This window comes from Leuresthes tenuis, unplaced genomic scaffold (genome assembly GCF_036924035.1).
Source record: "Leuresthes tenuis unplaced genomic scaffold, fLeuTen1.0.hap1 SCAF_24, whole genome shotgun sequence".
Classification (NCBI taxonomy): Eukaryota; Metazoa; Chordata; class Actinopteri; order Atheriniformes; family Atherinopsidae; genus Leuresthes; species Leuresthes tenuis.
Window position 1 is genome coordinate 8,214,250 of NW_027325378.1, and position 14,624 is coordinate 8,228,873.

Below are 14,624 nucleotides of genomic sequence, written 5' to 3' on the forward strand. Positions count from 1 at the left end.
ATCTAATAACATATCTGAGTCTGATGCCTGTGGCTGAGTAGAACAAGTCAGAGAGCTTGGCTGCATACTCTGCCGTCACATATTTACACATTAATGAGGTTGCCATAGTAAACCTCTGTTCAGTCCTGGAAGGGCTGGATGCTGTGCAGCCTCAAATAAAATAAGTAATAAAAAATAACTTTTATAACGTAAATCAGCGGCTCCCAAACTAAAGATCAGCGGCACTCCCTTCTATGTCCCAACCGGGTTGACGCACCCTCAATCCCCCAGACATTAAGAAACCGGGTGGGCGGGTACGTCCGCTGTTCATTCATGGAACGAAAGATATAGCAGTGGACGTAAACCCCCGTTCCATGAATGTTGATGAGAGCAGCTCTGCTGATGGAGATGCACTGAAAGCTCTCTGCGCTGTTTGTACCTGACACATTTCTTCCTCCTGGCTCACTCTGCTGGCTGTGCAGAGTGGGGGGTTGACGGCGAACGGCTGCTCAGACCTGCTGTCAGTTTTCTATTTTCTCCTCTCTGTGTTTCTGCAGCTGCTGCTTGTCACTCCGTCAGTCTTCTGCTGGAAGGTCGGTGGGTAAAAGGCATCAGGACCCTTCACTGCCAGTCAGCCATGGAGCTAAAATGTGCAGCACTTTCCACTGTTTTCCTGCTCACGCTGCTCTCCACTGGTGAGTTTTAATAGCTTATGTTCTACTCTTTTCACCCATATCCAAGTGTCACATATGTTAAAGCAGATTGATATGAAGTTGTATTTTATTTTATTATATATAGTGATTTTGTGATGGATCTAAGTAATTTTTCCATTTCCAGCACTTTTCTGTCCAACTATGTTATATCTTATTTGTTAAGAAGCTAATTAAATCCTATGAAATAGAGAACACTAAAACTCTGCATTGTTACGCCCCAAAGGTAGGCGAATGAACAAGCCAACCTGTGTAATAGCTTTATATTCTGATTTATCAATCAGTCCGACGTGAAAACAATTGAAACTATAATGAAACTGGCAGTTAATGTCTCACATCAGTCCTTTAAATTAAGAAAAACGTCAAAAGCAGGATAGTTCAACTCAAAAGAACAACTTCTTACGAAGTTTCATGTTGCTGTTAGAAAAAAAAGTATCTGATTAAACAAAAACAAACGTGGCTGAGGTGAATTAAGTGTTTAGAGGGTAAATGTCTGTGTCACAGTTACTGTATGCGCCATGAAGGAGGCACAGCGGTGGTGTTGGTTGTCTGATCTGCAGAGCAGCTGCTCCACGCTGAAACCTGAGCGGCACAAAAGCATCCACACACACTCGGATCCTGTTTGTTTCTTCAGTGTGTGTGAATGCCAAAGAATGTTTTGTTTACAGTTTATTTATATCATTTTAAGAATGAGGGTCAGAAAAAACCAAGAAGAAGAAGAGGAAGTCCCGTTGGACTGCACGAGCTAGTGAATGTTAAGTTAAATCCTTTGTCCTTTGAAACAGGAGTTGAAGGTGCTGAAAATCTCATTTTTAACCATTTCAACCTTATTTTGTATGTTTTATATGCTTTTGGAGCTTCATAATTATACAGTGGGTGTTACATGAACGAATGATGGGGACAAACCAAATCTGAGGCAATGAACGGTACAAGTTTGTTGTTTTTGGTTGAGAACATGTTTTAATGAACATCTTTCTCTCTGATGCAAATCTGTTCATTTATATTTATTGTGCCGTATCCGCCTTTATAATCACTGCCTGCAGCTGTACCTCTAACAATCTTCAGTACACCAATAAAGAATTAAATACCCAGAAAAATAACTTTAGAGCCACCATGGACCTATCATTGTAGCTTAAGGCAAATATCTGAACAGTGAGCTACATTGCAGCTTATTCGTGACATCTTTAGGGTTTAGGCTGAGCAACTTAAGTTTTAAATATGGTTGCTGTACACATTTTACTAATAACCTCTCAAATACTGTGCCTTACATGAAAAAAGCAACAAAAAACTAACCACTTCATGAGGTGATCTGTGTTTTTGTGTGTTCTGTTCCTGATCTTAGTCTTTTAATCTTTGGATCTATGTTCTCGGTTTGCTTTTGTTCCTTGTTTTTCTGTCCTGTATGTTAGATTCTGTCTTTATTCTTAGTTTCCTCCTGTTCTGGTTCTCGGCTCCATTTCCACACCTGTTTTCTTGTTAACTAATCACAGCTGCAGTTGCTTCCTTATCAGGTTCCCTCAGTGTGTATTCCCCTTGGTTTCCTTCGCTCCTTGCCTGGTCCTTGCTGTGTCTCCTCATGCAGCTCTCTATCATCTGTGTTCAGGTTTCTTAGTTTTCTAGTTGTTCTTAGGTTTGGTTTTCTCTGTTTGGTTGTTGATGTTCTGGATTAGTCTGCACTTTTTGGTACTCTTTTAATAAACCAAGTTAAGTTTTCCTCGTTGAGGGAGTTGGGTGTAAGTGGACAGAGTGAATAGTGAAGGAAATGTCAGATGAGGCAGTAAAGTCCAGTCAGTGGATTTGGGTCAGAAGCAGCAATAGTAGCTGGGGGCCCAGCAGGGGGAGCACTTAGAGTAAACAGACTCTTGGGAGAAGCAAGGAAGACATCCAGGATGTATTTAAGTGGAGGGTTTGACCCATGTGAACCTTTTGAAACCAGGTGGCCATTTTAGGTGAGTTGGCCTTTATGGCCTTCTATTTGCTGGCATTTTTTGTGACTGTAGGACTGTTTAGGTGAGTTTGTCTGCTGAATCTGCCAGTGTATCCTACCCCCACCTCTGGCACCCTCTATTCTTTCATTACCCCCCCCCCCACACACACACACACACACACCTGAACCAGGGTTGTATCCCCACCCCAATATGACTGGTGTGCAGTTGGTGAGAGGCTGGAGTAGCTGATAATAATGCTGCTTGTGGAAGAAAGATGGTTGTTGTGGTGTGAGGAGCAGTGATGGCTGGCATTAGGGGAGTGACTCTGAACACCGATGAAAGGAGGTTCCCATCTGATGACCCCAATGACATGTTGATCAGCACTGGTCTATATAGAGATTATAGGGATCAGGAGCCTCTTCATTAGGTACTTTTTTTTTCTTGTGTTTACTTTAAATTCCTTCAACACCACCACCCTTGACCCGTCACCAGGCATCTTCCAGCCTGCAGTGTGTGACGGTTCATGTTGAACTCTCTTCTCTCATCAGTTCATGAAGGCTCATTAACGTGTGTTTGCGATAACATGAAGACATGGTGTTTGTTTCGACCTGAATCTGAAGTTTAAAGTGTGTTTTGTGTGTCAGAGTGCTGGGGCAGGAACGAGGAGGAGCGACTGATCAACTACCTGATGAAGGAGAAAGGATACAACAAAGAGCTGCGGCCCGTCGAGAGGCAGCAGGATGCTGTTGACGTTTACCTCGCCCTCACTCTGTCCAACCTCATCTCTCTGGTGCAGAACATGCATCTGTTTCTGGTTTTTCTTGGAGGTGTACAATCCCAATCCTCTAATTTGTGTTTCCTTCTCCTTCATCTGTAGAAAGAAGTCGATGAGACGTTGCTGACAAATGTGTGGATTGATCATGTATGGTCTGATTATTTTTTTATTATTATTATTATTTACAGGATGTCCAGTTTTTTGGGGGTTTTTTGGCTCCAATATCTTGTCTTTGTATTGTGACAGACGTGGACTGACTACAGGTTGGCGTGGAATTCGTCGGAGTTTGACGGCATTGAGATGCTTCGCCTGCCGACCAACATGGTGTGGCTGCCAGAGATTGTGCTGGAAAACAAGTGAGATTCTGTTTGGTTCTTATTTTGATCAACGAAGCATCAACCTGTTCTATACTGAATATTTTCCACTGACTAATGCAGACTCCTGTTGTTTTATGGCAGTTTAAGCCAGAATGTACCTGTGAAAAGAAACTAAAAAATATAAAAATGTAATGAATTCCCTTGCGATGGAAATCAGCTTGCAGAGACTTTACTTTTTTTTTTTTATTATTTCCTTTGAGCAACATTTTTACAATATTAAAGTATACACACCTGTTTAAATGCATCATTATATAAGAAAAGTGTTTTTCAAAACAACACATGACCTATTAAAGTCATTAATTACTGAACAAAAACTGTGTTTGAAAAACTAAGTGAACCTGATGATAAAACAGCTTGTAGAACCACCTTCAGCAGCAGTAAGTTGAGGTAATGATGTACGATGTTATCAGTCTCTCACATGGTTTTGGAGGAATTTTGGCCCAACTCTTCTTTCCTTCTCCTGCAGCCCTTCCAAACAAGCCACACGTGTTCAGTCCTTTTCTGGGACGTCCACTCCTGGAAAGATTGACAGCTGTATTTAATGTTGTGACTAATGTTGTGAATAATCTTTCTCTCTGTAGAATGATGGACTCTAAATAGTTTGGAAATGGCCTTATAACCCTTCCCAGATTGATGGACAGCTTCTCTAAGATCATTGCTGATGTCTTTCCTCCTTAGCATCGTGTGAACACACACCTGAATGCTCCAGAGCAGTTAACTGACAAAACGTCTGCTTTTATAGAGGTGCTCACACTTACTGATGATCAATTAATCGGCGCATTGATCAACAGCACCTGGCTGCTACTTACTCCTGTGAAAGCAGTAGGGGTTCACTTAGTTTATCATACACTGCTTCGGCGTTTTGTTTAATAGATAATGACAGTGTAATATGTCATGTGGTGTTCGTCTGAGATGGCATTTGCCTTATTTTAACACCTGGTGAGGACCAGATTATGTTCAGGTAGGTAAAACCTTAGACTTGAAAGGGTGTATTTTGTTTTTCACACCTATATAATGCGATTCAAAGACATTTACGTATCAGTTTCCCCTCTTCCTCAGTAACGATGCCCAGTTCCAGGTGGCCTACTACAGCAACGTACTGGTCGATTCCACTGGTCTCTGCTACTGGTTGCCTCCTGCCATCTTCCGTTCCTCCTGTTCAATTAACGTCAACTACTTCCCCTTCGACTGGCAGAACTGCACCCTCAAATTCACGTAGGCCAGAAACTACACACTGAAGGCTGTGGTACATTTAACACACTGAACTATTGTTTATCTTAATATCCCTTTAAAGTGTCAGTGTAGCCCACTTATCAGAATATTCAACACATTTTGACAGGAATGTGTTATCTGGTTATGACTTTATTCAGATTATATCGGTAAAATAAACAGCAGATTGGCGTGAGGATGCTGACAAAAAATAAGGATTGTTTGAATACAAAGGTGCAAAGGTGTAAGCAAATTTTTTTTTCTGACTATTTCCTCCTGAAATCTTGTTTTTTGCGTTTTATTTTGTGTATCTCTGCAGCTCTCTGACCTACAATGCCAAAGAGATCAGGATGCTGCTGAAGGAGGAAGCAGATGAAACGAACAAATGGACGGTGGAGTGGATCATCATCGACCCTGCCAGCTTCACAGGTTTCTATTTTGAATAATGTTTGTTCCCAAAATAAAAGTGAGGCAAATATGAATGAATGCTACTTTGCTTTATGTTTTTGATTTTCTGCTCACTTTTTGTTTGACTCAAACAAAGCTTTCATCATTTTACTGCCTGTCTTAGCCTCATGATTCCAGCGATTCAGGTCCTAACCTCAAACTCAAATTGGGACCATTTCATAAATTACCTTTAATATTCTCATCCTTTTTCCTTGGCTGTTTTGTCTAAATTGTGCTTTGGTCTGTAAAGCACTTTGAGTTACACTTGTGTTTAAAAGGTACTATATCAATAAAGTTAAGTTGAGTTTGACTGGTCACAAAAACTTTGACAACACCCCACGATGAGGAGATTTTGTCTGCAGTGGAAAACAAAGCGGGGAAGAGCCATCACCACAGACATTTTATCATTTACTGCAAATTTGATTTGAACTAAAGGTTGAGATGTCAAATCAGTGGTTCACAATTTTCTTAACTACACAAACTCATAATTTTGAACGGAACATGCGTATCTAAATGGACCCGAGCTCATTTTTTCTTTTATAAATGATTAAGATCAGCAACATGTGTACGTTCTTTAATATTTTCCCTTCATATATTCCATTAATTCTGCTGGTTTTTTTCCCCTGTTGTTCACACAAACGCTCAGTTTGAGAAGAAGTGATTAAACCTTAAATTTATGTATCAATGTGTGGGGAAGGGCATGCTGACGGGTCTCGTGCAACTGCCTGAAATATGTCATTCAGTTGGTTTCTGTTGTATTATGATCACAACCTTCCTGTGAAGAAATCCTGGATTTCATTTGAGTCACATTTATCTTAATATTATCTCCTATTGTGCCAGGAATTATTCACTAGCTCTTTTTTTCCCCTTATAACATATTTCCAAGCATTGTATTTGAGTTGAAACTCAGAGTTGCAGCTTCAGAGGAGAAACTAACCCGTCAGGTAACTGAAACTCGGTTGTAAACTGTATGCTCAGTGGTTCTGGACGCCATGAGCGGAAAGTCTGGACAAGAAGGAAATTGATAAAATTTGGCTAAATGATACTCGTTCTCTGTAGAGAATGGTGAGTGGGAGATCATCCACCGACCAGCCAAGAGAAACTCCTACAAACACATTCCCATGGAGAGCAACAAACACCAGGACATCACCTTCTACCTGGTCATCAAGCGCAAACCTCTCTTCTACATCGTCAACATCATCATCCCCTGTGTGCTCATCTCCTTCCTGGCCTCGCTCGTCTACTACCTGCCTGCTGACAGTCAGTGCATATTAAACACAAAGTTTGACATTCAAAACATTTGAAAACCGAAACGCGTCTTTCATTTCTGACTTCACCTGTACTTTCTAGACTCAAACTGGTTAGGAAATATGTTGGCCTTGGCTGGTGTTTTAAAAGCCAAAAACTGTTTGTAGGTGGTGAGAAGATGACGCTGTCCATCTCGGTGCTGCTGGCTCAGTCTGTCTTCTTGCTGCTGATCTCACAAAGGCTGCCGGAGACGTCCATGTCTGTTCCACTTATTGTCAAGTAGGTAAAACGCACACAGCATCTGTAAACTGCAGGCTGTGACATCTGCGGTGAGTTTGGATCCATCTTCTCTGTTTAGAGTCAGAACTTCTCAAATATGAGAAGATTTCCTTTTCATTCACGAGAACCACAACCCTCCACCTTAGACCTAGAACTTCTTGTTCACAAACATGCTAGAAACACGTAGAGAAAACTTAACCATTTCAGTCTTTGAGGAGAAGCTGCAGGTATCTGAACAGGCAGAACGAATCAGCTGGCGAGCTGCAGGGATTGGATTTGGATGGAAATGTTGCTTTCTGAGTCTACATTCATGTTCTGCTCCAGTATCATCTGAAGAGACAAACTGAAATATTTGTTTTAAAAGTACAAAAGCTGTTTTTAAAGAAAGACTAATTGGATAAAAGACTAGAGATCATTTTATTTGTGTTTCTCAGGTATTTGATGTTCATCATGGTGCTGGTTACAGTGGTGGTGTTGAACTGTGTGGTCGTCCTCAACCTGCACTTCAGGACACCGAGCACACACGTCATGACTGAGTGGACCAAGACGGTAACGCACACACAAAACACCTGTGATACAGCACTGAGAAAATCTTAAGCCCTCATTTCTTGATATATTTCTGGAAAAACACAAATTGGGTGCAGTAATTTATTGAATTATGTGCTAATGTAACTATAGCCTATAAGACAAAAGTTGAATTCTGCATCACAGCCTGAACCCTCTTAGACAAGCTTTCTGTCATTTCTTTAAGTAGTCTTCAGGAATAGTTCTCCAGGCTTCCTGAAGGACATCCCAAAGCTCTTCTTTGGATGTCGGCTGCCTTTTGTTCTGTTCTCTGTCAGATGATCCCACACTGCTTCAATAATGTTGAGGTCTGGGCTCTGGGGAGGATTCATCCCTCCATAAGACCTGCTGCCACTGATTTTCAGTCCACTTCTTGTGTCATTTGGCATAGCTCAGCCTTTTCTCCCTGTTTCCCTTCCTTAAGAATGGCTTCTTGACAGCCACCCTTCCTTGGATTTCTGAGGCTTCAGTGAACAATTGAGGGTTGGTTTAGGCATCTGGTCTGCTTGGACAACCACACAAGACTGTTAACTCGGCCCTTTAATGCACTGAGTAAGAATCCGATTCGCTGAGCAGATGTGGTGCTGCTGTTCAGCTGTACGTTTCACAAAATGAATCCAGTTTTTCTCATTGTTTCTATCACTTAAGTATACAGCAAATTATGGCATCAAGAAAATACATTTCTGGGATGAAAGTGGAACCGTTAGCTAGCATGTTGCTAGTTTGAGGCAAACACTTCATATTAGATGCATTTAAAAAGTTCCAGTGTTTGGGGTGGTGTTGGTTTTTCCTCATCATTGATTTTTAATCCCACTGCATCCTGGAGCTCAATCAAATCAATGGAATTTCATGTTTATTTAATCCCACTTACTTTATCAGAGGGATGGATGAATCATGCCTTTTGCTTTATAGAAGTATCTGTTTATACAAATCTCTTATTAAAACACAACTTTTACACTTTGAATGTACAATAGTCTTTGGTATCATCTCTGATGTTCATTAAATCTGTACCTTGTCTGTTTACTTGAATTTTAAATGTGTTAATTTTTGTCCAGTTTTTCCTCGAGCGGTTGCCCCAGATCCTGCGCATGTCTCGCCCTGCAGAAGCGGAGCCGTTCTGGGATGGAGCTCTGCCACGGCGATCCAGTTCAGTGGGATACATCGCAAAAGCCGAGGAGTACTACAGCGTCAAGTCCCGCAGCGATCTGATGTTTGAGAAGCAGTCGGAAAGGCATGGACTTACAAAACGACCCACTCATGCAGGAGGTTAGTCCAGGAATATCAGGGGATGTTCAAATCTGGAGAAGTTTGGTTTTTTTTCTTCTGCCATTTGGGGGACAGTAAACGTGAACACCTGCATAATGCATAATGTTAGATAGTTTAATAAAAATTAAGTCTCACGATGTCAACATTCAGCAGCTGCAGAGCAAAATCATTACTAACCCCCAAAAGGGCAGAAATATAAATCACAAGTCTAACTCGATAATCCTTAAACAAGGATAAGTTTTAGCTTTTTTTTTTTTCTTAGCCCAATCAAATGACTCCATTTGACCGTACCTCTCCATTTTGCAGAGTTAAGGTGCCCTGTTTCTTTTAGGGATCAAGAAGTTGTGCTCATGAAGCCATTCACGTGTGTAGTGGAAACCAAAATAGTGTAGAGTCAAATGTGAGGCCATCTGTCCGACAGCTGAAGCTTGGCTGAAACTGGGTCATCAACAGGACAATGATCCCAAACACAGCAGCAAATCTACAACAGAATGTCTGAAAAAGAAAAGAATCAAGGTGTTGCAAAGGTCCAGTCAAAAGTCCAGACCTCAACCTGACTGAAATGCTGTGGTGGGACCTTAAGAGAGCTGTGCATGAACCAATGCTGCAAACCTCAATGAGCTGAAGCAACGCTGGAAAGAAGAGTGGGTCAAAGTTCCTCCACAACCATGTGAGATACTGATAACGTCATACTGAAAACCATTACTTCAACTTCCTGCTGCTAAAAGTGGCTCTACAAGCTGTTTTATCATCAGCTTCACATAGTTTTTCCACACACTGCTTCTGTGTGTTTTTGGTTTTTGTTCAGTATTGACAGTGTAATGGGTCGTCCGTTGTTCCTTTGAGGTTGTATTTGCATCATTTTGAGGCCTGGTAGGAACCAGAAGATATTTTATGATGTCCTCATTTGTGGGTGACCTGGGTTCAAATCCCCTGCATGAAAGGTACTACCTCCAGTAGGGGTCCTTAGGCAAGGCCCCCTTACCCCATCTGCCTACCTGTAAGTCGCTTTGGATAAAAGCATCTGCTAAATGCATAAACATAAACAGAACGTCGTCATTCTTTAAACCTTGGAAGTGAAAGAGAGTGGACTTCCAGTCAGAAAAAGTCTCAAAATTAGGCTCAGTCACTGGATACGATTAACACAAAACATTTCTTACAAGAAAGAGACAAGTCCGCACAACCTATCAGGAAGCTGGCTCAGAATTGTCTGACTCACAAAATTGCTGTTTATATTATTTTTTTGCTGGCCAGTCAATGTTATGGGAAGACGAGCTCAGACAGTCAAAAACAATTTCACCAAAAGGTGACACATAAACGCAAACCTTTATTCTTACAGCTTTTCCCATAGTATAACTCTGATTTTTCTTACACTTTTTTACACAACTGTGGATATAAAAGTAAGGATGTGTGTTTTTTGTTTTTATGTAGTGGTGAAGCCACAGGAAGATGGAACTGCGACGGATCAGCTGTACACGGAGATGAAGCCGGCTGTGGACGGAGCGAATTACATCATTAAACACATGCGCAACAAGAACGACTACAACGAGGTGAGACTGGGAAGATGTTCTGTTTCCTCACCTGAAGAAAAATCTACTTAAAATTAGGGATGTTTGTTCATGTTTGAATACTTTTCCTTTTTTGTCTGCATTCACAACAGTTGTGTAAACGGTGTAGAAAAGGTGAGACTTGAAGTCCTCTGGTCAAACATGTTTAGTCCACATATTAAAAGTTGAATGAATAATTCTGTCATAGCTTCAACTAAAGTGTAACACCAGTAGGTGTAACACCAGTAGGTGTAACACCAGTAGGTGTAACACCAGTAGGTGTAACACCAGTAGGTGTAACACCAGTAGGTGTAACACCAGTAGGTGTAACACCAGTAGGTGTAACACCAGTAGGTGTGACACCAGTAGGTGTGACACCAGTAGGTGTGACACCAGTAGGTGTGACACCAGTAGGTGTGACACCAGTAGGTGTGACACCAGTAGGTGTGACACCAGTAGGTGTGACACCAGTAGGTGTGACACCAGTAGGTGTGACACCAGTAGGTGTGACACCAGTAGGTGTGACACCAGTAGGTGTGACACCAGTAGGTGTGACACCAGTAGGTGTGACACCAGTAGGTGTTGGCAGAGGAGCTGGATACCAGCTGGACCAACAGTAATGCTTCATGTGTTCTTTCTTTGTAAATGCTCCACCTGTCCATCAGGTTTCAGATTATTCTGTCAACTTGCTGAAGAAAAAAGCAGCTCAGCTTCAGCAGAGGAATAATCAGGTTACCTGTCCTTTTCTGTACCTGTTCTGAACCTGAGAAAATTCCCCTCCCTGCTGACTTCACAGGAGAAGGACAACTGGAGCGGCATCGCTCGCACCGTGGACCGCCTCTGCCTCTTCCTGGTTACTCCTGTGATGACCCTCGGCACCATCATCATCTTCCTCATGGGAATCTGTAACCACCCTCCACATCTGCCCTTCAAAGGAGACCCACATGACTACATGGAGGAAAGCGCACGCCTGCTGTAACACAGCTGGCTGTTACTGTGCTCAGGTGCAGCTTCTTGGTCATTTTTTATTTTCATTTGAGTTTTCCAGCTTCATGTTTTGTTTTTCAGTCTGGAGTTAGTGTTTAAATAAATTACTATTTGTGTGGTTTGAATAAAAACTTATGATTGGACAACTTTGACTTTGGGTTATTTTTCAAATGTCTCGAAGCAGCAGGACTCATGATAATAAACCTTTAAGATTGTGTTTTAGTTAAATATCTAAACTTTGCACATGGAATCATTTATCAACATATTCTTTTTATACAGGGGGAATATCACTGCTTTTCAACACAGAAGTACATCTATGGTTATATTTAAGTTAATTTTATCTTCCTCTCATGATGATCTGCAACTTTTTTTTTTTTAAGAGGCAATCATGACAAACATTCCCTTTTCATTTTCAGGTACATAAGATTGAGAAAGTTCAATGGAAGTGGTAGAAAAAGTAAAAATCCAGGTAGTTTTGTGTTTCTGCAGCTCACAGGCTGAGACGTACTGCACATGATGGAGCCAAAGTAATGATTTCTAAGTCAGAAAAGGTTTTCCTAATGCTACTTCACGCTGAAGATCCCTGTTCATATCTGTTTTACATGGGTTGTGTACAGTGGCATTTTAGAGCTCTTTCTAGAAGAACAGCAGCCTGATGCTGCGAGAGATGTGAAAGTGAAGAAAAACAGTCAAACTATGAAATAAAGGTGTTGAAGTCATATGGAGCTGCAGATTCAGCTGCAAATCAAAGAATTGAGCAACTAGAATCCTCTATCAGACAATAATGGGACGATAGTCTTCTGAGGCCCAGCAGCTGGTCTCCTCAGTTCCAGATGTTTACAGATGAGGAGATGCTACACACCGGGAAACATGGACCTGTAACAACTTTTTTGAGACATGTTGCTGCCATCCAATTCAAGATGAGCTGATATTATTCATGAAATAATAAAATGTCTCACTTTCAACATTTTCTGTTCTATTGTGGATAAAATGTTGGTTTTTGAGATTTGAAAATCCTTGAATTCTGTATTTATTTACATTTTACACGAAGTCCAGCTTTTTTAGGAAGTTGTATTCTCCTTTAACACAGGAAACAATGGACCATATTTTATTGGAGGAAAGGAAATAACATGGTCCCAATATTCCTTAAGTCTGCAACATTTGATGTTTGAGTACTTTCAGAGATTAATTTTAAGCAAAGCAGTGTGGTTAGTGATGCCTGTTAGTTTTGTCTCACTTTTCATGGTTTTAAAGTACCACCATGAGTGGTCTGTGTGGTGAGATAGCTCAGGCTGATAGAGAGTGGGTCAAAGGGTCTGGGTTCAATTCTCACAAGTTTAAGTGAAGCTTGGGATGACTACAGACTTAAACTTGTGGTTAAATATGTCTTGAAGTCTGACACCCAAAGAAAGTGTGGTGATATAGCTCAGTGGGTTGGATAGTGGCTTAATGTTCCAGAAGGACCTGGGTTCAATCCCCAGTGAGACACTGTTTGTGTTTTTACAGGTCAAATCTAAAGTACAGAGAGAAAAGCTGTCGGATAGGTTTTCTGGCAGGGTCTTGAAGAATAGCTCAGGCTGTTAAGCGAATGCTTTCAACTTCAAAGTTTGTGGGATCAAATCTTATGTCCTGTTCAGTTTTCAGGTCCAAAACTAAAAATGCAGATTGAAAAAGCCTCCGAAAACTTCTCCAAGTGTGAAGGGGATTGGTGGCACAGTGGGTTTCACAGAGACCCGGTGTGGTGTCTGGCTCATGTTGCACCTGTTGTCAGTCCCAACAAAAAGGGTTCATGAACCACAAAAGCATGATCATGTTAAAAGTTTAACACAAATAGTCTTACTTACTTTTAATAAACTAAGTTACTTGTTAGCAACTAACAAAATAAAAGTTACTTACTGGATATATTATTGCAACACTATGAAAATAATAATACATACACACACACACACACACGCACCCACACCTTCAAACACATCCATCACTTTACACACATACATGTACGCTTACACACATACATGTACGCTTACACACATACACACACACGCACACACACACACACGCACACCTTCAAACACATCCATCACTTTACACACATACATGCACGCTTACACACATACACACACACACGCACCCACACCTTCAAACACATCCATCACATTACACACATACATGCACGCTTACACACATACACACACCCACACCTTCAAACACATCCATCACATTACACACACACACACACACGCACCCACACCTTCAAACACATCCATCACTTTACACACATACATGTACGCTTACACACATACATGTACGCTTACACACATACACACACACGCACGCACACACACACACACGCACACCTTCAAACACATCCATCACTTTACACACATACATGCACGCTTACACACATACACACACACACGCACCCACACCTTCAAACACATCCATCACATTACACACATACATGCACGCTTACACACATACACACACACGCACACACCTACAAACACATCCATCATATTACACACATACACACACACGCACCCACACCTTCAAACACATCCATCACATTACACACATACATGCACGCTTACACACATACACACACACGCACACACACCCACACGCACACCTTCAAACACATTCATCACTTTACACACATACATGCACGCTTACACACATACACACACACGCACACACCTACAAACACATCCATCATATTACACACATACATGCACGCTTACACACATAGAACTCTTATTATTGTGTACAGAGCTTTAATTCAAGATAACTACTATCTAAAGGCTACTACTTTTAAAATTGATCATAAATTCACGCTGACATTCCTTTTTCTGTAAAATAACTTTATTGACAAGAGGGCACAATGTCTATAGTTACACATATATAAAGAAAGAAAGAAGTATTTTAGAGTTTTAACAGCTTTTTTTATTTGTTCGGTCACAAATTGAAGAGATGAACCGCTTGAGAAACAAAGTTAGTTACAAGAAATTGTTTTACCAAAACTTTACATTTTTGATCAGAAAGTTCAGTTAGTGTAATAAGTTCATCAAATAAAATTGCGAATTAAGCTTCATTTCAGCATCAGTGAAAACAAATCTCTCTACAATACAGAAAATAAGACCAACATAAATGTACCAGCGTCTCTCGAGCTTCTCAAAAGGTCTACTTCTATCTTGTTGAAAAAGTCTCGACTTTCCATAAATAACAGGTTTTCTCACATGAGCAGTGTCCCACTCAGCTGTGTCCCACAGGATCGGAGGTGGATCCACAGAGGGAGGCGTAATGAGGGG

The 14,624-nt window shown here is 41.0% G+C and overlaps 1 protein-coding gene across 1 annotated transcript; it reads left to right on the top strand.

The window, feature by feature from the left end:
* The first annotated feature begins 542 nt into the window (after positions 1-542).
* Positions 543-11,409, top strand: chrnd (cholinergic receptor, nicotinic, delta (muscle)). The gene is made up of 12 exons (XM_072378855.1): positions 543-674; positions 3,262-3,407; positions 3,495-3,539; positions 3,639-3,748; positions 4,829-4,984; positions 5,298-5,407; positions 6,485-6,685; positions 6,841-6,952; positions 7,387-7,501; positions 8,572-8,782; positions 10,214-10,332; positions 11,126-11,409. Exons 1-12 carry the CDS (start codon positions 617-619, stop codon positions 11,306-11,308), a joined length of 1,566 nt encoding a protein of 521 aa, XP_072234956.1. The 5' UTR covers positions 543-616; the 3' UTR covers positions 11,309-11,409.
* The last annotated feature ends 3,215 nt before the right edge of the window (positions 11,410-14,624 follow it).

Bases quoted from the DNA above. Each gene is read 5' to 3' on its own strand.
- chrnd (XM_072378855.1), top strand. From the start codon at position 617: ATGGAGCTAAAATGTGCAGCACTTTCCACTGTTTTCCTGCTCACGCTG. The intron at 675-3,261 runs GTGAGTTTTAAT...TTTGTGTGTCAG, and splicing joins GCTCACGCTGCTCTCCACTG to AGTGCTGGGGCAGGAACGAG. The intron at 8,783-10,213 runs GTTAGTCCAGGA...GTTTTTATGTAG, and splicing joins ACGACCCACTCATGCAGGAG to TGGTGAAGCCACAGGAAGAT.